Genomic DNA, 22,850 nt, shown 5'->3' on the forward strand with positions numbered 1-22,850 from the left:
CCCCCCATTCCAAGACGGCATATATTTTGACTGCCTCGTTCCCCAATCAGCCCTCCCTTTTATCACCCCACTCCCCCCATCCCCTTTCCCCTTACTGTCTTGTAGGGCAAGATAAATTTCTATGCCCCATTCCTTATATATCTTGTTTCCCAACTGCATGCAAAAAACTACTTTTTTTTATTTTTTTAAGCATCTGCTTTTAAAACTTTGAGTTCCAAATTTTCTCCCCTCTTCCCTCCCCACCCACCCTCCCTAGAAAGGCAAGCAATTCAACATAGATCATGTATGTATCATTATGCAAAACACTTCCACAATGCTCATGTTGTGAAAGGCTAACTATATTTCCTTCCATCCTATCCTGTCCCACTTTATTCAATTTTCTCCCTTGACCCTGTCCCTTTTCAAATGTGTTTGCTTTTGATTACCTCCTCCCCCTATCTGTCCTCCCTTCTATCGTCCCCCCCTTTTTGTAATCCCTTCCCCTTACCTTCCCGTGGAGTTAGATACCCAATTGAGTGTGTATGTTATTCCCTCCTCAAGTCAAATCTGATGAGAGTAAGATTTGGTCATTCCCCCTCACCTGCCCCCTCTTCCCTTACAACAGAACTGCTTTTTCTTGCCAATTTTATGTGAGATAATTTGCCCCATTCTGTCTCTTCCTTTCTCCCTCTCAATATACCCTCTTTCACCCCTTAAATTTATTTCACTTTTTTAGATATCATCCCTTCATATTCAACCCATCCTGTGCCCTCTGTCTATATTCCCTTCAACTCCCCTAATACTGAGAAAGGTCTCATAAATTACACACATCATCTTTCCATGTAGGAATGTAAATATAACAGTTCAACTTTAATAAGTCCCTTATGAATTGTCTTTCTTGTTTACCTTTTCATGCTTCTCTTGATTCTTGTATTTGAAAGTCAAATTTTCTATTCAGCTCTGGTCTTTTCACCAAGAAAGCTTGGAAGTCCTTTATTTTATTGAAAATCCATATTTTGCCTTGGAGCATGATACTCAGTTTTGCTGAGTAGATGATTCTTGGTTTTAATCCTAGCTCCTTTGACCACCGAAATATCATATTCCAAGTCCTTTGATCCCTTAATGTAGAAGCTGCTAGATCTTGTGTTATTCGGATTGTGTTTCCACAATAGTCAAATTGTTTCCTTCTGGCTGCTTGCAATATTTTCTCCTTGACCTGGAAACTCTGGAATTTGGCGACAATATTCCTAGGAGTTTTCTTTTTGGGATCTTTTTCAAAAGGCAATAGGTAGATTCTTTCAATCTCTACTTTACCCTCTGGCTCTAGAATATTAGGGCAGTTTTCCTTGATAATGTCTTGAAAGATAATATCTAGGCTCTTTTATTGATCATGGCTTTCAGGTAGTCCCAACAATTTTTAAATTATCTCTCTGGGATCTATTCTCCAGGTCAGTGGTGTTTCCAATGAGATATTTCACATTGTCTTCCATTTTTTCATTCCTTTGGTTCTGTTTTATAATATCTTGATTTCTCATAAAGTCACTAGCTTCCACCTGCTCCAATCTAATTTGTAAGGTGGCATTTTCTTCAGTGGTCTTTTGGACCTCCTTTTCCATTTGGCTAATTATGCCTTTCAAGGCATTCTTCTCCTCACTGGCTTTTTGGAGCTCTTTTGCCATTTGAGTTAGTCTAATTTTTAAGGTGTTGTTTTCTTCAATAATTTTTTCAGTATTTTTTGGGGGTCTCATTTAGCAAGTCATTGACTTGTTTTTCATGGTCTTCTCACATCATTCTCATTTCTCATCCCAATTTTCCTCTAACTTGCTTTTCCAAATCCTTTTTGAGCTCTTCCATGGCCTGAGACCAGTTCATGTTTTTCTTGGAGGCTTTTGATATAGGCTCTTCAACTTTGTTGACTTCTTTGGGCTGTATATTTTGGTCTTCTTTGTCACCAAAGAAAGATTCCAAAGTCTGAGTCTGAATCTGAGAGAGTTTTTGCTGCCTGGCTATGTTCCCAGCCAACTTACTTGACACTTGAGTCTTTTGTCAGGTATGACTGCTTGTAAAGAGTACTTTGTTCCAAGCTTGAGGGGATGCACTGTTGTTTTCAGAGCTATTTCTATACAGCCAGCTCTGCCACACCAGCACTCCTCCTTCCCCAAAAACAGCCAGCCAGGACCTGAGTGGGATCTTAAGCAGGCTCTGCACTCCTGCTCTGATCTGCCACTTAATTCCTCCCACCAGGTGGGCGTGGGGCTAGAAGCAACTGCAGCTGTAGTTTTGTAGCTGCACCACCCCTGCTGCCCCTGGGGCGGTGGCCAAACCCAAGAACTTTCACTCTGTCCCCCCATAACTTTTCCCACTAACCTTCTCTGTTGTCTTTGGTGTTTGTGGGTTGAGAAGTCTGGTAACTGCCACAGCTCACTGATTCGGGGTGCTAGGGCCCGTTCCGCCTGGCTCTTGGTTTGGTTGGTCCTGCCGCTGCCCACGCTGGGCTCCGCTCTCCTCTGCCCCCAGCTCCATGCGTGATAGACCTCATCCAGCGACCATCCAGGCTGTCTTGGGTGGGATCCCTGCTTCCCTCTGCAATTTTGTGGGTTCTGCAGTTCTAGAATTTGTTCAGAGCCATTTTTTATAGGTTTTTGGCGGGACCTGGCTGGGAGCTCACAGAAGTCCCTGCTTTCCAGCCGCCATCTTGGCTCCACCCCCCGTAGTCTATTCTTTAAGGTGTTATTTTCTTCAGTATTTGGGGGGGGGGTCTCCTTTAGCAAGTCATTGACTTGTTTTTCATGGTTTTCTTGCATCACTCATTTCTTTTCTCAATTTTTTCCTCTACTTCTCTTACTTGCTTTTCCAAATCCTTTTTGAGCTCTTCTATGGCCTGAGCCCAATTCATATTTTTCCTGGAGGCTTTTGATGTAGGCTCTGTAGGCTCTCTGACTTTGTTGACTTCTTCTGGCTCTATGGTTTGCTCTTCTTTGTCAGTAAAAAAAGAATCTAGAGTTTGAGTTTGAGTCTGAGTTTAAGTCTGAGTTCATTTTTGCTGCCTGTTTATGTTCCCAGCCAACTACTTGACTCTTGAGCTTTTTAATCAGGATATGACTGCTTGTAGAGTAGAGAGTACTTTGTCCCAAGCTTTAGGGTCCAAGCTACTTCTACTCCACCGTCAGCCCAGGCTCTGTCACAGCAGTGCTTCTCCTCCCCCAAGAACCACCAACCAGGACTGCAATCCAGATCCAAGCAGGGAACAGCAAGAGAACCTGCCTCTGTGCCCACAAAGTGCTCCTTGCACTCCCACTCTGATCCACTGCTAGATTCCTCCCACCGTGTGAGCCAGGGACTCAGGAAGCAGCTGGTGCTGCAGTTCTGGAAGCAGCCTCAGGAGCTTCCTGCTGCTGCTACCGCCACCGCTGTACCACCTCCTCCACCCCCAGAGCCGGTGGCCAGACTGCTCTGAACTCAATCCTGCAGTTTTCCCCTAACCTGCTCTTTGGTGTTTGCGGGTTGAGAAGTCTGGTAACTGCCACAGCTCACTGTTTCATGGCCCCAAGGCCTCTTCCGGCTGGCTGACTCCAGGTCTGGTCTGTCCTGGAGCAGCCCACACTGAGCTGCCCTCCACTCTCAGTACCATGCGATAGACCCTTCCTGGCAACCATCCAGGCTCTCCTAGGCTGGAGACCTGTTTCCCTCTGCTATTTCGTGGGTTCCGCAGCTCTAGGATTTGTTCAGAGCCATTTTTTACAGGTGTTTGGAGGGATTTGGGGGGGAGCTTAAGCAAGTCCCTGCTTTCCAGCTGCCATCTTGGCTCTGCCTCCCATAGCTTCAATTATAATCTCTAAGCAAATGATTCTCAGATCTAGCTACCCAATTCTCATTCTCTCCCTCACCCTACCTCCAGCCCACGTTTTCTGAATTAGCCTATTTTCTACCAAGGGCACCATCAGCCTTCCAGTAACAAGATTCACAATCTGAGATTCACCCTTGATTCCTCTTTCCCCCCATATATCCAATTATGTCACTTCTTCCTCAGCAGCATCTCTTCAATCTGCCCCCCTCTCTCTATACACACAGTGACCATCCTGATTCATGTCCCTATCACTGCTTCCCCAGATTAAATGCAAGAGTTTCCTAACTGCTCTTCTTTCTCAAGTCTTTCCCCATTGCAATCCACCCTGAACACAGCTGACAAAGGCGCATTCTTAAAGCACAAGTCTCACTGAGTTACTCACCTTATTCAACAAACTCTAGCGGCTCATTATTACCTATAGAATCAACTATAAACTCCTCTATTTGACACTTAAATCCCTTCACACCCCGGCCCCAATCTACCTTTCCAATCTTATTATACATTACTCTCTTCTACACACATGATGTGTAGAAGCCAAACTGGCCTTCCTGTTATTCCACAAATACAATATTATACCTTCTACCCCCACACCTTTGCACCAAGTATCCTTCCTTTCTTAAATGTACTAATTTTACCCTTGCTTCTTGGAATCTCATGTTTCTTCAAAACTCAGCTCAAGTACTATCTTCATTTGTTCTTTTTGTTTGAGACCAGGTCTCCCTATCTCACCCAGGATGGAAGTGTGGCCAAGCCACTCACCTGAACAAGATCACCACAGAAGCTCTGAGCTGGGCCAGTTTCCCCTTCCTCAGGCAGCCTAGTGGCCCTCAACTTCCAGGGGCTTCCCACAGTAGTGCTGGATTTAGTTGAAGATCCCCAACCATCTTCTACATGAAGTCTTTCCTGACCATCCTGGCTCTTCAGGCCTCTCTCTCAAAAAAATTACTGTCTCTGTATATGTGTGTATATGTGTGTGTATACTTACAACATATACACTTTTATGTACTTATTTTCTCCCCTAGAGAATATAAGTTTCTTGAAAACAGAAAATGTTTCCTTTTTCTTCATCTCAATCACCTAGCACAATCCCTACCATAGTGTTTAATAAATGCTTGCTGATTGACTGTTCTTTCCCTTCTTCAATGTTTGTTAATTATGGGAGGTATATAATAAATATCCAAATGAGGAAATGATGTACTAACGGTGATATATATTAACATAACTAAATACAGTAGCTACCACATTACAAATGACCAATCAGAGAAACACATCTAACTACGGAAAGATATATACGAAATAATGCTAAAGTGAAAACAGCAGCCTAAGGAGAACTACACTGTAACTATTTTTTAAATTAAAAGTAAGAGATAAAACATGTGGGGGGAGGGACAGATGGAGGGGAAGGAAGGGACAAGGGGGAGGAGGGTGTATAAAGAGAACCAAAGAAGAGCAAAAAGAAATAATTAAAAAGTTGTTTTAATTATTTTTTCTTTTTCTCATAGTTTAGTGAGTGGGTTTATATTAATTCTTGGGTTTTATTAGACAAAAAAAGAATTCTCCTCCCTGAGAAGCTGCCCCTTCTATTCTCCAGACTCTTTCAATTGCCCTCATACATAGGCAGGAAGAGGCTCTTTCCCTGGGCAAGGAAAACCAGTCTTGCCTGCAGTTAAGACTCCTGCCTGTTCCCTTGGACTAAAATCAATGGGAAAAAAATTATCAAAACACGTCACACTCTTTAAAAGCACTTTTTACTTTGGTCCTTTTTTCCTTTAATGCTCAACATCATGTGGTAGGCACTTAGTGAACACTTGTTAACTGAACTGGCTCTAACACTTTGACTCCTTGATCCCATGCATATGATACCTTAGAGCTTGTAATAGGAGACTGCTAACCTTAGTTATTCACCATTCACAGCTGTGAAGAAGACTGGGAGACAAGTCCATAGGCTATTTTGCTACCAAAACAATCAACAGATGACAAATACATCTGGTGAGCATCATACTATATATGGGTAATTAAAATTACATTCCAACATATGTATATCATACTCACTAGAAAAATCATATACCCTAGAAATAATCTTAGCTATTCTTTGTGTGTATATATATATATGTATGTATTGTGTATGTGTGTGTGTGTATGAAGTACAAGCCAATTTTTTTTATTATTTCAAATCTATTCGCACCTTCAAATATACACTTATAAATGTATAAAAATCACTGAAGCAAATTTCAATCTTCATGAAAAGGTAAAGGAGAAAGTGCCTTAGTGAGGAAACTACCTTAAAATAAGATTCTCCCCAGTGATGAAACTCCTTTGGATTTGGCTCATAGATGCCTCCTCCTACTGCTTTCTAGTCTACACTACCCAGTGAGTTATTTATTTATCTATTTATTTGCCTGCTTATTTATTTATATTTGTTCAAGGCTGTGATTTCATTGGTGTAGGGAACTTCCTGTGAGGAAACTATCTCTGCCAATTTGCAGACAGGCAAGTGTTCCACAACTTACATTCTTAGTTACTGAGCAGATAACTGACATGCGGTGGTAAGACTCAGAGTTAAGACTTGAAGTCAGGTCTTCCTCACTGAGGCCAGCTCTATCCACTAAGCCATCCTCCCCCTCTCTCTCCCCCTCTCTCTCCCTCTCTCCCCTCCCCCATCTTCTCTCTTTCTCTGTTTCTCTCTGTCTTCTCTCTTTCTCTGTTTCTCTCTCTCTCTCTCTCTCTCTCTCTCTCTCTTTCTCACACACACACACACAAACACGCCCATATTTCATTGCACTGCTTGCGCCAGAACTTTACTTTTGGCTGTGAATGCAATATAAAATAAACAGTAAATCTTCAGTTATAGCCCTGTCTCTACACATCAAGAACTGACAGAATAGTTCCAGGCTTAAACTACCCTTCCCTCCCAGTAATGGAGAGAAGTCAATAGACACACGTAATGAGGTTGCTACCACTTGTCATTCAGGTACAAATATTTTCATAACAATTCCTTTTCTTCGATTGTGGTAAGGAAGGACCATAATAAACAAAGATACTTGTTCCCCATAACATATACTATGTAACTGGCTAATTTTGAAACCGATACTGTGTGTACAAGTGTGCAATTCTTTGGTGAAAGGCCACAACTGCTATGCTATTAAGTGCTTACATCAAAAACAACAAGGAAAGGTCATATGGTATTTCTGTAAGCTAACACAACTAACTGGAGGGTCCAGACCACTACCCAGGTTCCCTCAGCAACTTCTGTCAACATTATCACCATAGCAGAGGAGGGACAGAAATCATTCTGTATAAATCAATCCCTAGCACTAAATGTTATCAATGACATTCAGCCTTATAGCACATAAACTCTTCAGCTACTAGACATGCATTAGTTTTTCTGGCTATGAGTCACTATTCACTGGAAGTTACTTACTGAATAGGCTCTTATCCCTTAAAGGAGATAAAGCCAACTTCCAGCTGGTTATTACCTTTACTAATATCTTCCCAAATGATCTTATAATTACACATGCTGCCATTAAAGCACAATAAGTAGAGAGGCGGGGAAAAGGGTGGGAAGGAGGAAAGAAGGAAGTAAGGAAGGAAGGAAGGAAGGAAGGAAGGAAGGAAGGAAGGAAGGAAGAGAAGGAAGGAAGGAAGGGAGGGAGGAAGGAAAATCATCTACTATGTGTCAGATACTATGTTAAATGCTTTGCAAATGTTATTTTATTTGATCCTCACCTCAATCCTGGGAGATAGGTGCTATTATTATCCCCATTTTACAGCTGAACAAACAGAAGTTAAATGACTTGCCTAAGGTCACAGAGCTGGCTTCTGTGAGGTCAAGTTTGAATTCAGACCCCAGGTGTAGTGCCTGATCCAATGTGCCACCAAGCTATGGCTATTCACTATTCATAACAGTAAACAAAACCCAGTTCAAATTTAAATACAACATGCAGAGTAGCTACACTAAAAATATGGAAAACAGGCTACAAATATGACTAGGTGTGTTGGCAATCAAAATGGGCTCTCAGCACTCAGTTCAACCAAGTGCCCTTGAAGAGTTTGGCCTTTGTTTCCTTGATTAGATTGGGAGTCCTTGGTGACCTCCTTGCCTCAGGTGAGGGCCTAAATTACATGGGGTTGAGTGACATGTTTGGGACATCAGAGGCTTTTAGACCATGTGGGTTTAAGTCGCCTCTTTGTGACAATTTTAGGTCACGTGGGTGAGTCACATGTGTGACTCACCCTTGACCCTGAAAAAGACATAAAACCAAGGGTTGGCTTTCTCTTTCTCAGAGTTCTGAGCCACAGGAGGAGTGGCACGTGACTATGGGCCAGCCATTGTCGAGCTCCCTGGCTCATGAACTCAGGTATTGATGCTTTTTGGTAACTATGAATTGTGATTTGGTCTGTTTCTAATGTATCTTTGTATTTGTATTTGCTCTGAAGTTCAGGGTGCTGGCTTTTTCCCCTGAACTAAGTGAGTGATATTTGTATGCTGGATTAAAGTAAAATTGTCAACCCTTTAACATTGCTTTCCTTAGTAAAGCAGATCAAAAGAACCTGGGCTTGCGGCGTTCTGTGCACTGGTTGTTGTTGATTTTACACACTCTCACAGCAGCTGCTAGCCAGATTGCTGAAACACTAGGCTATTTCACAAATGACTCAAAATATGTCTTATGGGAGCAGCTAGGTGGCACAGTGAGTAGAGCATCAGCCCTGGAGTCAGGAGGATCTGAGTTCAAATCCAGCCTCAGAGACTTGACACATTTGCTAGTAGTGTGACCTTGGGCAAGTCACTTAACTCCAATTGCCCTGCCTCACCCCTCCAAAAAAAAAAATATGTGTGTGTGTATACGTACATATACGTGTATGTGTGTGTGTGTGTGTGTGTGTGTGTGTGTGTGTGTGTGTGTGTATATATATATCATATAAATATCTGGTTACCCCCTCCAAAAAAAAAACATATATAAATGTTATTCATATAAATTTCTGGTAACCCAGACTACAAATATCTCTTTTAAATGTCTAATTCTACTAGGCCCTCATGGTCTCCAGAGCCATCCGGACAACTGTATGTATACAAGTAACTTTACCACTCCGGGCCTACTTCCTCCTCTGTCAAAAAAAGGGATTGGCCTTGGTGATCCCTCAAGTCCCTTTCAGTACTAAATACCAGGAGTATCCCATTCCTTGCACTAAGGAATAGTTGCTGTGTTATTACTGGGTCTATCTTCTTTCTGGCCCTACTTGCCTCTGAAGTCCAATTAGATGATGGGCACCCAATGCTCTCCCTTCTGTTTTCCTCCATCTTCCAAGAACAAAACCACTCATTTTCTTCCTTTTTCCTGCTGTGCTCTCTGTAGGAATGCCTACTTAAGTCAAAAGAGCTGCTAGTCAGTCTAAACTGTTTCTAATTAAATTTACATACATACTATATATAATTCTTCTGGATTGTTGTGTTTTGTTATTTTATTTGCCTTTCTGCTTTTTTCTTTGAATGGTGACTTAGGTTCTTGGATTTAGATGATGTGCATTTCAAACTGCATAATTCTACTTCAATTTACAAATCTCCTATGTTCTAAACTGAGCTGGGTATTTATACCTTCCACTACTAACAAGGGATTAATCTGGCTACTTATAAATGGCACCCATTCCACTTTCCAAAGCTGCTCATCTGTGCACAGAAAATGATGTACTCCACACGCCAGCTTTTTGCCAGGCTACTTGATGGCTCTATTCTTTGTAGAACTGGTATGTGAGTAAAGGAATATTTGGCCCACAGACTCAATCCTAGACCTAAAAACCTTGACCTAAACAGACAGGAAATTCCCACTCAAATTTCAAACCAGTATTAATTCTGGTATTCTACTTGTTCATTCCAATGATATCAATAGTTCAGGACCAGGTCACCCAGACATCTACCGAAACCTTAACAGGCATACATATTTCTACATCCCAAAACAGAGCTAAGATAAGCCAGTCAGAAAAGAGTGAAGCTTAGAACTAAGAAAGAAGGAAAGGACCTACTAAGGTAAGCTGATGTAACCAGTGCCCTGAAAAAGTAAATGTAATTCAGCGTGCTTCATTTCCTCCCAAATTTCCTGTTAAAAGTACCTGAATCCAAAACTCAAAGGAAGAGAAGAAAAGTCCTACATTAATGGTTTATAGCTTAAATATCAGCCCCATGGCAGCCCATGCACTTCACACCCATATTGAACTTTGAACTGTTAACCATAAAGCCTACACTGGTTTGTCACTACATACCTGCTGCTCCTACGCTCCCTGAATCGTTTCCGTGAACAGCAGGAATATGCCAAAATCCTGAACATATCAGTAAAAGCACTGCCATCAGGAGGTTTGGTGATAAAAAAGCTCTGACCACAGAGGAATACCATGAATGCAACTCCAATGCAAACTGTTGGGATGATGTATCCAATAACAAAACTCATGTTCTGTTGAATATATGCAATGCCTCCCAATGAAAGAATTGCTCCCAAATTAATGCTCCAATAAAACCAATTAAAAAATCTTCTAGTAGCTTCTGGACCTCGATCTTTAACCTAAAACAAGGACAGAAAAAAGAATATTAGTAAATGCAATAGTACTATCATGGTTTCTAATAGATTAGAAAGCTCCTCTAATGACTTTTTATGTCAAAGTGTTTGAATTGTATTTAAGAAACTCAAGACAACCACATTCAAATCTCATCTCCAAAGCTTACTACCTTGTGTGATCATGGGCAAGTCACTTCCCATGCCTGTGCCCCCATTTTCTCATCCTCATGAAAGGAAGAGGCTGGACAAGATGGCCTCTGAGATCCCTTCCTGTTCAATATCAGTGACCCTGAGAGCCCATAAATTCCCTCTACTTTTACTTTAGACAGACCTTACAGAGCTCAATACTAGACCAAAACTACTACTTTCAGGAAATAAACTGAGGCTCCAACTGAGGTAACCCTCAACCAAAAAACTTTACACTTGTCTAGACCTTGACTTCCTCCTCTATGGAAACATAGAAGTAGAGAAGGAGGAGGAGGAGGAGTATTGTTGGTGGTGGTGGTGGTAACAATAATAATAATAACAAAAACACCTTCAAAGCCCACCCCAACATCCTTGCCAGAAGAGGTGAGTAATGGCATGGGGAGACACAAAGCCTGACAGAAACTCTGAAATGCTAGCAAACTGGGGTCTGGTGGTACTCAACTGAGTTAGTGCCCTGGTCAATGTGATACTCAGAAGAATCAAATAAATAGTCAAAGTAACGCGACCTTGCAGTCTGGCCCTCCTTGGAACCTTCATGATGATCATCTCAACACTGAGGAGAGTGGAATGAGTGCTGGATCCCAAGAAGGCCAGAGACACAGAAACAAATTAAAAATAACAATACCCCACATCCACTGAATCACTTAGGCATAGGCAACACAGCTCATGAAAGCAGGTAAACTACAAACGTACCTAAAATATACTATGAACACCTTAATTATGTACCAGGATGACTTAACAACAAAATTGGCAACATAGCTTTACCAGCAACAGCCAAAGGTGGCACACAACTTTTTGCCAACTATATCATTTGCTCCAAGTTATACAGCATCACGTAGCAAATCAGTATAGGGCAATCCTCAGAAATAATTTAATCTCTAAACCCATATTAAATGAAAGTGGAAACTGAGGAATTATGTCTAAAGAAAAAGCTGAGCTGAAGAACTCGAAATCATTACAAGCTTTTGCTTAAGGCTAACTCCTAAAGTTCTACCCAATATTGATACAGATGACAAAATCAATGCTGATGTCTCAAATGATTCTGAAGAGGACAAGGGCAAATCTAGGTTGGAATTTCAAACAGCCATTTTGGGGTTTCATAGCATGAAAAGCCAGAGAGCAATTGAGAGGGGGCCAAAGGTGATCAGAAGAAAAAGCATCTTGTCAGCCTTCGGGGTCTCTTCAGGATCAAGAATAGAGCTCATAGAAAAGCAGTCATCTAAACTGGACAGTGGAAGTTAGGGAGAAATAAGAAAAAGTAAAAACTGTTTGTGGGGCACTTTGCAAACCTTAAAGATTTATATGAATATTATTCATTACTGTTGCTGACAAAAAAAAAATCAGGCCTATCTCCTAGGTGAATAAAGAGACTAAAAAGCTAACGATGTGGTGCAAAGAATAGAGTGCTGGGCCTAGAGTCAGGAGGACCTAAGTTCAAATCCGGCCTCAGACACTAGTTACTTACTAGCTATGTGACCCTGGACAAGTCACTTAACTCTGATTGCCTTGCAAAAATTTTTTTTTTTTCAAATTGTTTGACCTGATAGGATAAAAAGGTCACAACTTTGGCTGAAGAGTCAGCAAAAACATTCTTACATTCTGGACTGCCCTTAGTATACTAAAATCATTTATCCAAAAAATTGCAAGTCTCATTTCTAAGAGTCAGTATAGATAGTGGCAGACTTACCTGAGGCTAGAATGGACTCAAGTGAGCACCAACAATTCTGAGCTGAGCAAGTAAAGACTTTCCCTGCAGGGAGGGGCCTGACACTGTCACTCTTGCAGGAGCCATCAATGGACAGAAGAACAAGGTCTGGGTCATGAAAGTAGAATTTGGTTTTTTTAGTTTTTGTGTCATTCACAACTAAGAAGACTGACCACAAACATTCAAACTCCCCAAATGAGGGACCATCTAGGAACTAAGAAATTTGAATACTTACATCCAAAGAAAGTTCATGTTGATAAAATACAAGCTCCACAAGGGCCAGGATAATTTTATTTCTGTCTTCGTATCCCCAGGCCTTAGCACAATGCCAGTTACGCAGCATGCATTTTAATAAATGTTTTTTCATTGATAGTACCCATTATAACTTGCAAATTCCTATTTTAAAAGGTCATGTTCTATTTTGTTTTTTTGTAGAATCATAAATGTTATTTTTTTTTTTTTTGGTTTTTGGCAGGGCAATTGGGGTTAAGTGACTTGTCCAAGGTCACATAGCTAGTAAGTGTGTCAAGTGCCTGAGGCCACATTTGAACTCAGGGCCTCCTGACTCCAGGGCTGGTGCTCTACTCACTGCACCATCTAGCTGCCCCAAATGTTATCTTTTTAAAGAAAATTTTCAACACAATAAATCTTAGAAATTAGAGGTGCATTATATTTTTTCCTCTTTACAATATGTGTATATGTGTACAAATATACACATACACACATCTTTTTTCCCCCTCTCCTCTTGGTTACGTAAACCAAGAGGAAAAAAAACGACTGGTCAAATATGAGGAAGTTTCATTACTGAAAACTCTCATTTTCTTTTAAAATGAACTCCAATTTTATTAGGGGTTATCCCTTCCAGGATTCTCCATGTATAAAGACATAAATGAAAAAGATAAAAATGAACACCTTTATCAACATTTACTCTTTCATACAACCAAGAAGATGGATGATCACTTGTTGGGTATGTTATAAAGAATATTCCTTTCGTGGATGGGTTAGACTGGAGGTCACTGACATCCCTTCTGAGTGGAATACAAGATTGTGAAAGCTTCCCTATGAATAACTCAGGCAAGCTGATACTCAAATAGTACAAATTTAGTTAGGATGTGGACCTCACATAGTAGTCACATATAAGTCACATAGTGGCTTAAAACTTCCAAAATAGAGAAATATGACCAGAGAATGAGAACCATCTGAACATATTTTACCCAAAAGACTGTTACTACATTCCTGAGAAACAAAAATACTTCCTAGAATAGGAATTATCTCAATAGATATAGATAATTTCTAACTTGCTGTGATTTTCCTAAGTTTGTTACTTGGGAAGTTTAAAAAGTGATTCGGCTATAAATATACAATAGAGAGTTGGCTCCTTTTCAAAATAATTACCCCACTGACAACAGCCCTAGACCCCTGGGCACCCTGAAGCCCACACTTCTAGGCAATTGCTCCCATACCACCAGAACCTGGAATTTTTGCTCCTAGTCTTCCAAACCCAACAACCCCTATTAGAAAGTAAAGATCTCTCAGGGACCCTCCTCAATGACTCCTTAGACCTTTAATTCAGGGGCTGGACTCTGCAGCTTCCCAGCACCGCCCCCCCCCCCAACCACCACCAAGTACACTGCGACTATAAGGAGAGAAGAAAAGCCTCTATGCTTGGTAAGCCTAATATATGTAATGATTTGGGAATGCAATTAATGTCATCTGAAATCTTTCTATTTGTACTATTATTGTACTTCTAAACTGTACTAAAATTTTCCTATACTGTCAAACTTAAGTGACTAAAAATAGTGTTAGACAAAGCAATTTTTAATCTGAATTTTGTTGAGAAAAAAATAATATGAAAACAATTGTGTAAAACTGGTTAAGTTATTTTCTCAGCCTTAATTGCCATTTGGAAAACCAGGTATTTTCTATTTTACCTGTAGTTAATGGAAGGTCACAGCTAAAACAATTCAGCCAGCACTTACTCGTAAGATTGTTAACTAGGTTATTTGGGATTACTGTTTTAATGTTAAAAACCAATAAAGTTCTGAAGAGATAAAAGAAATTATGTCCACCCACTTATATGGATCTTATATGGATATTGATTAGGGTAAAGATATTGATTATTGTGAGTTATTATTATTGCTGTTCACTTAATTATCAACCCCTTCTGCCTGGAAGGGAAACTGACTATACCTTGTTAGCAATGATTCAAATTTCTTAGGCTTCCTTTTTACCCAGGGCAAAAGAAGTAGTTAGAATACTAGCCCAGCACATTTTAAACCGATCTAATTATAATAGGTGATTGCAAACTATCTGTAAAACTTTCCCAAGAAAAATGTGAATGGAATTTAGAAATTCATATTTGAATAATTTTTTTAAAAGTGCATATTGTTACTTGGCATTGAGAAATTTATTAATTATACAGCCCCAAGAAAATTCTATTTACTGTAGTTTACTGTTCAATAAGGGGATGGTGGTGGAATCCATTCCCAGGGGTATTACAAAGATCGCATGATTGTAAAGGTGCTTGGCACAATGCTTGGCATAAAATAAATGCTATTTGAATGTAAACTGTTTTAAGTTAAAAATAATTGCTTCATATTCCTTAACTTTATGTGGATTTTCTTCAATGTGACGTTTTGGTGATGAGATGAATGATTCTCTGTATCAGGCAGTTTGGGGTCATATCTGACTGAGGTAAAGCCACCAAAATGGAAATTAATTGGTTTTGGTTTTCAAGTTTAAATAGATGATAATTGTTTATGATATTGTTATATTTCTAAAATTTTTCTTATTGTATAACTTGGTAAGCAGCTGTATCATCTGTGTTGTTAGAAAAGCAATTTCTTTTATAATCTAAATGTTATTAAGTTAAGAATTGTAATTTAAGACATCTTAAATTACCAAATTTTGTCTTTAATTGTTTTGCTATCATTTGAGAAATTTCTGAGATCATTAATTAAGCTATTGATGTTATTGCTTAGAGATAGTATTTACCAGAGTACGTTTAGTTTTGTTTTTTTCTCAATTATGTGGAAAAGGTTTGGTGATCAAAATTTAAGAATTGTTTAGCACTTAGGAATTAATAATAATATCACGATAAATTATAAGCTGTTTCTGAGAAAGAGAGATTTTTTTTTTTATGAAGAAAAGTTTTGTAAAATCCTTTGCATGAAAGCCTCAACCTTGAATAAGTATGCTCAGAGAAACAGCAAAAGATAGCAAACAGACCCAAGGTTTTTCTATTTAACCCGTTCCTGGGCACCATGTTACTTCTCCTTATTTTGTAAAATTGCCAAGGCCCCTGGAAACTATCTGCATGGGCAAGGTCATCAGCCCCAGAAAAAGAACTTGTTTGAGTTATGTAGGTCCTAAACAATGAACTTAGCTTGCTGAGAAATTGAAAGTTTATGTACAACAGATAGAAAGGATTTTAATATTTGGCTTTTACACCAGGACAAGTTTAAAGTGGAGAATGAAAGATGTTTAATTAAATCCCTTATGTATGTGAGTCCTGGTAAATCTTTACTGCTTATTGCAGCTCTGTATCTGACTCTAAGCTGTGATTGGTGGGACTTGCTGTTTAAGGTTAAAAGGCACTTGGGACCATAACTAATTTTGTTTTGAGTTTGAATCTGGCTATAGTTGTCTACATTACATCAATATCTGAGAGAAATGCCACAAGCTACTCAGAAGGAATGTGATCCATACTGTTAAAGGTGGATATCTGCATTTGGGAAAAAGCTGAAGGGACAATCTTAGTCTCAGTCTAGGATGGGATCTTCCTGGCCTCAGTTTCCCCCTGTTTTCTTTTGGAAAGGAAGTTTCTCACCTAACTATTTCTGAGTGTAGCAATGAGGTGGAAGAGATACTACATAATTGAGGAATCATAACTATATCTGGATTATAAACAAAGCCAAGGATGTTTTATCCTGTCATATTTGGCATGTCACATGTCCCTGCTTTTTTCCTTCTATTGCAAATTTCTGTGATCAGAGCAAGTAGTCAGTAAAAGATATGAGCTCTTTTGTGTTATCTTACTGAGCAATCTAATATTTTTATCTAGAACTAGGGCATGTGCAGAAATTTAAACAAACTGCTTAAGACTCACTTTAAGATGTTCCCTTTGTCTAAAAAGGAATCTAAGAGCAGTAGTATTTTTTCCTTTGATCGCTCTCTTACTGCTACCAACGTGAAATTCCATTACAACACCTTTTTGACTGAAAGAAAAAAAAAACAACTTCATGATATCTAAGAATTCTGCAATAACTAGAAACTTTGTTAGGATGCTTTGGAATTAGTGTTACTTATGGACTTTTGCACCAACTTAGTAAAGCTTTATGAAGAAGGGTAGAAATGCATACGAGCCACTTAGAACTCACTTTGTAAATGTTCCTTAAGCAATGTGAGAATGTTATTTTGTTATTTGATTAATATCATGCATGTTTAATATTTTGGTACAATTAATGATGCTAAAAAGAAAAATGGTTTGTGGCTTGGCTTATCTTGTAGTGCCATCAAGGAAACATGACATGACCAGGTTAAGATTTTATATGTACTGCGTTAAAAATTGGTTATTCAATGGATTTATGTATGTACTGGAGTCTCATCCCTCTGGTGGGGAAATTAGTGATGAGTCATGTAAAGTATGAGAATTTGGGTTCTGATGTGAATTTCTTAAACATGGCAATTGGCCAAGGTTTCAATTCTGAATTTGTAAAGATGATCAGGGTATAATTATTAGAAATGGTAACTTAAAATTGTGCTAAGGTAAATTTTGTAGGAGAATGGACATAAAGCTGGTTCCTCCAAGAAGAATAAGCTGTGGGGATGGCTGAAACAAATACCTAGGACCAGAAGACTTTACTGATGCTCCCTGCCAGACAGCTGTATGGGAAGAGACTTTTCAATTTTAAAGGGATGACTGTATTGTTGTTTTCTTTTGGGTCTCTGTAGTTGTACTTGTAAAGGGGACTGCCCCCTTTGATTTGTCAATACACTGATTGATCCTTCCAATATTTATTAAAAAGGGTAATGGGGACACCAGCACGATGGGAAAGAAAATGTGGTATAAAAGTGTGATGAATGAAGAAGATAGGTGGGTGGATAGTTCATATCAGCAATGGTGTGTGTGTAATCTTCAAAATAGTGTCAAGGAGAGGAGGGATTGTATGAGGTAGTGAGAGAATAAAGTGTGAAGATTTCACAGGGTATATCTGTGTGTGTGTGTGTGTGTATGTATGTATGTATATATATATATATATATATATATATATATGTATGTATGTATTTATATCTAAAATGTTTGGGAATCAATATTTAGAGAAGGGGCAGGAATGGGAACCAGTTGAGCTGGAGGACCAACTAGATCCTGAAGAGAAGACCAATGAGTTAGATCGTGAGGTTGAAGAAGTATATAAGGATTGATGTGGGAAGCTTTCAACTATGGAATAAGAGGGGGGACTTTGAGTGGAATACAAGATTGTGAAAGCTTCCCTATGAATAACTCAGGCAAGGTGACACTCAAATAGTACAAATTTAGTTAGGATGTGGACCTCACTAGGCCTAAGTTTCGTTTTCCTGTAAATCATATGATTTCGGGGAAATCAGGTGATAGTCCCCTCTCCCCCTCCCCCTCCCCTAACCTACTTACAAACTGCCATCTTAACATTAAAGTTTCCCTATAAGGTAATTCTGTAGTTTCTGTGCTGGTATTGGGTAAAACTTATTCCTGGTTAGATTGTGAGGCCACCTGTCCCCGCAAATGGGGACAGGGGTCCAGCCTCTGGGGGGGGATTTCTTAGAATTGTTTGTACAAGGATATATAGACCCTTGCTTGCCTTCTCCCCCTTGCCTCTCTTCACTACTATCTCCACCCTGGTAGTGGGAGATGCCCAATTCTCGAGACTTGATCAAATAAAGTTTCTGGTTTTTTTTCTTACCTTGAGAAACTGAGACATCTCTGGTTTTTTTACTTGAGCCAGTGGTTTTTTGTCCCACACACTTCCAACTCTCAAGTTCTGTTATTTTGTGACACCAAACACAATACTTTGCTAATTTTTCTGAGATCTGTACCTGGTCTAAGTTTTCTCTCTTCCTTAGAAGGGAGAAGGAAAGGACCCTCTGTCTCTTCTGGACTTTCTTAGCTCTTTCTAATTTTGGCCTTGTCTCAAAGAATATCTTTAAGCGTGCCATCTTATCTATGTCCAAGGATATTTCTTTGAGAAATTATTTAACTGGACTGCCCTTAGTATATACTAAAACCATTTATCTAAAAAATTGCAAGTCTCATTTCTAAAGCAGATGCATACATAAAAGAGCAGTGTTCCTCTTTCCACGGCAAAGATATCCCTAGCCTAAGATTTTCCATAGCCCATTTCCAAAAATAGTATTTATCTTTCAATTAGACTCTCCATCCATAAGGGGCCTAAGGATCTGTTCATTATCCATAAAAATGGCTACTTGTCTATTTCCTCATGATCACACAAGGCTCACTCACAGAGAAAATGGGCAAGAGTCAAACCTAAGACACTGAAAGATACTGACTTTCCTCAGGTAACTGGCTCAATGTCATTATCACACTAATCTCAATAATACCTTCTAGCAACTAATACTATTCTGCTAATGTTCCCTCTAGACAACCTAAACTCACAACCAGTCTACATCCCAAAGGCACTTCTAAGGCTCTCCATTCCTCACTCTCACACAGACGTGATCATAACCCCATTACTGAGCAAGTCTGAGAACTTTAAGCAGTCTGCAAACAAACAACGTAAGGAGTCTTTCCCCTTCTCTGCCAGTCAAGATCCCTGGAGAGATGGCATTTATATTTGCTGGATTCCTGAAGGAGAAAGGAGTGGTTAGATTCCTAGTCATTCACCAGGTACAATATTTCTAGGCCAGGTATTTGTTCAATAATAAGAGCAAAGAGAAAGTGAAAGCATTCTTGTCCCTGGGTTATGGGGTTCAGCCAATTTCTCTGGCTTTCTGAACTTGACCAGTCATCACATCTAGAAGTTCATAGGGAGTCTGAGGTAGCCAAAATTGGCTTAGTCCCAGTCCTGGTAGTGGGCTTCTAAATTTATAGGAAAATTACTGAACAATAAGCATGTAACTCACAGTGCACAGCAGAAGACAGCTACAGACAAGCACACATATACATATATCAATTACCCTGCAATGTATCTGACAGATTTGGTTCAAATGGTTGAATGCCATGAGCCTAAACAAGGAACCAGCTTGATGGACAGCTTTCCTCCAAAAACTGTTCTTAAGAGTTTTCAAAAGATCTGTCACCTTCTACTGATACCAGGGGTTTGAAGAACAGTGGTCCAAGAAGAGGCTGTCTTTCTACCAGATGCTAGAATCCAAGTCATGGCACCAATAACTACAGAAGAAAACAATCTTTAGAAGAAAACAATCTTCACTCTGTACTGAGGTTGAAGTCTGACAGACATACTTTATGGAAGTTACAAGCACCTATAAGGAAAGGCAATTTCAGAGTGAAAGATACCTTCTGTGTTTCCCCTTCAGCTGTTTGAGCTCTGATCAAAGCACTTTGTATTCAGTATTGAGAGTGTAAAATGAGAAAATAAATCAATGGCAGTTGACTGGATTATAAATGTGCCTAATCAATATGCCACAAAAGGAGAGGGTTTGTAGTTCTTAGATACACTTTTGTTCCTCTTCTCCTATTTTTTTATCTAATTATATATTTCTTCCCACTCTTTTTTCTTCTCAGTCTCCCTTCCTCTTTACCTTCAGCTAGTCCTATTCATTAATTTGTTTCTTACTTCATTTTTTGTGTCCCTTTCCAAAAAGGATTTCTTTCACTCTCTTCATTTTCCATCTTCTCTTTCTGTTTACTCTGACCCTCATTCTCTGATTCATGACCCCTAGAGTCATCTAGTATTTCTCTTTTCTCTGTATTCTTCATGCAACCAAAGCTTCCAAGGCCTCCATTCTAGGCTCAGGCCTCTAGGTGCTTTCTGCCTCTGCCTAGTAGGGCTTACCCCATGGATTCTCCTTTGCCACTGAGCCTCACTCTCAGAACAATGTCTATTATAGTAGGTGTCAGAGAGGCTGCTGCCCCACTGTAAGGTACCTCCCTGTCCCCCTACCCCAGCTCATCCGCCCCCCCTCCCACCTATCTATATCCTGTTTTGTTGACCTTTTTTTTTTTTTTTACATTTTCCTGGAAATCTCCTCCCTGTATTTATGCTCTTGCCCCCCAGAATTCTCCCACCTCCCAACCTCCTAGGACAAATAGACTTTTCAGGCACCAACTTTCCCAGGCCACACCCAGTGTAAAGTCCTCATCTCCACTCATCCATAGTAGAATTCCTCTCACCTCCAAAGTAAGCCCTTTTTCCTTTCCTCCCCTTTTCAATCTTTCCCCCCTTCTCTTCACTTACTCCCCATGTCTTTCTCAGCCCACACATGTCACCTTCCCCTCATTGTTAGCTCTCAGTCCTCTCTAGCCCTCTGTTTCCTACCACCCCCACACCCTTTCATGTACCCTTCCATGCTGTAATGTAGTCCCATAAAAGCATTCATCTGTAGGCAAGCTGTGGCCAGGTTCTGTCCATAACACGTCCCTGCCCGCTTGTTCTCTGTTATCAGAGTTCCACTTGCACCCCGTCTCCATGTGTGCATTTAGAAATAAGGCTCTTACTAGTCACTGTTGTTGTCACTGCCATCTTTGTTCATTCATTCCTCCTACATTTCTATTGTTTGGGGGTATTCAAGAAGCAAATAGTCTTTTCAGCTCTGGTTTTCTTTCCAATACGTTTCGAATTCTTCATTAGTGAATGTCCACCTTTCTGTCCTGTATGTCCCGGCTTTGTAGTGTGGGTCACTCTGGCCTGTATTCTGAGCTGCAGTGCTCCTCAGAAAACATTATTCCATTTCCTCCTTTTTCTAGTGAGTGCTGAATAGTCTGAGTTATTTGAATGTCCTTTCCTGTGTATTTGAAAGTCTTGCTCCTGATGGCTTGCAGAATTTAGTGGTTCTGGATTGAACCATTAAATTTAACCAATACTGCATATGTCTTAGGGTTTAAAGGTTTGGGTTTGGCCTTTTGGGTTTTTTGTTTTGTTCTGTTTTCTGGGGTTAATCTGCAAATTTGTTCCACTGGAATTTCATTTTCTATTTTCAGAAGTAAAGGCCAGTTCTCTTCTATTATTTCCTTCATTATAGTGTTAAAAGTTTTTCTGTCTCTGCTCATCATGTCTTCAAGTTCAGTATATATTTACTTGCATAGTGAGTATATTTTCTTTTAACATTCTTGTTTTTTGCTTCTCCTCTTCTGGCACATGACCTGGCAGTTTCCTAGATAAAGTTCTGGAACATCTTAGAATACTTATAGGAAAACTGAAGAATACTATATATGTATATATGCTGTGAAAGGCCTTTATCAACAATATGGACTCACCAGGTCAGGAAAATTGTATTTTTTTTTTATTGGAGGTAATCAGTGTTAAGTGACTTGTCAGGGTCACACTGCTAGTAAACGTCCGAGTCCACATTTGAACTCAAGTCCTTCTGAGGCCTCCAGGGTCAGTGCTTCATCCACTGCACCAACTTGCTGCCCTGAATGTTTTTCTTACAGACTTAACCAAGAGGCTTTAATCTCAGGAGTTTTATGCTTCTACATGGCTATGTATGTAAAAAGACTCATTGACATCTTCAAATCACAGCTCAAGGGGAAAAACCCACTTAGCACCTTTGAAATACCAATCTTAACAGCACCTTCAAAAGAGTAAAATGGGTGACAGTGGATCTAGATAGTATTAAAACAAAAACTCATATATTAACAAAATGTAGGGCTACCACCCCAAAGCAACTACATAAATATTAATACTATTCATAAAATAGAAGATATTCTCAGACTACATAGTAACACTAAATTCAAAATGTAAAGAAATAATTTCTGAATAGATATCAAGTAACAGCAATAGTTAAGCCTGATCAGGGACCAATGAACCTTTTAAATTTAACAAATGGTACTTTAGAATCTATCAAACAGCTAAAATGCAAATCAAACAGCTAAGATGCAAGACTATCTATTCTACACAAACTAAACCAAAAATATGTCGACAAGGAACAAATAGCTGAGTCAAGCAGATTTCTTTACATAAATTTGAAGGGTTCATAAGAGTAATGCAAGATTGTTGTATCACTGCTACAAGATACTACAGAAAGTTCACTCTTAAGAGGCCTGAGCTTAATGGCAACATATGACTGCAGGCTGCAAAAATTTAGCAACTAGTAAGTATCTACCCACAAGCACAGAAACAAAATACCGATACACAAAAACTTGAAATTTTTAAAAAATGTTCATTGCTGTCTTTTGTTTTTACATGACCTTATTTCCCAATATACCCCTCCTCCCTCTCCCACCCAGAACCACCCCTTATAACAAACAAAAAGTAGTTCATCAAAACCAACCAACGCACTAATCAAATTGCGATGCATAAATTCATTTAGGTCCTTCTGACCTCACTCAGTATGCCTGCAATCTGACTCTTAAGTAATCTTATTCCTAGCTAGACATTGAAGGGCTGTTTAT

At 39.5% G+C, this 22,850-nt stretch overlaps 1 protein-coding gene across 1 annotated transcript in view; it reads right to left on the reverse strand.

Annotated features, from left to right (window-relative positions):
• Window positions 1–22,850, reverse strand: part of SLC15A4 (solute carrier family 15 member 4) — a 48,498-nt gene that overhangs the window by 17,157 nt on the left and 8,491 nt on the right. Inside the window, exon 2 of the mRNA XM_036741825.1 lies at window positions 10,082–10,377. Coding sequence (XP_036597720.1) covers window positions 10,082–10,377 — 296 coding nt within the window. The remainder of the gene's footprint in view (window positions 1–10,081; window positions 10,378–22,850) is intronic.

The sequence above is a fragment of the Trichosurus vulpecula genome, chromosome 1 (assembly GCF_011100635.1).
Source record: "Trichosurus vulpecula isolate mTriVul1 chromosome 1, mTriVul1.pri, whole genome shotgun sequence".
Taxonomy (NCBI): domain Eukaryota; kingdom Metazoa; phylum Chordata; class Mammalia; order Diprotodontia; family Phalangeridae; genus Trichosurus; species Trichosurus vulpecula.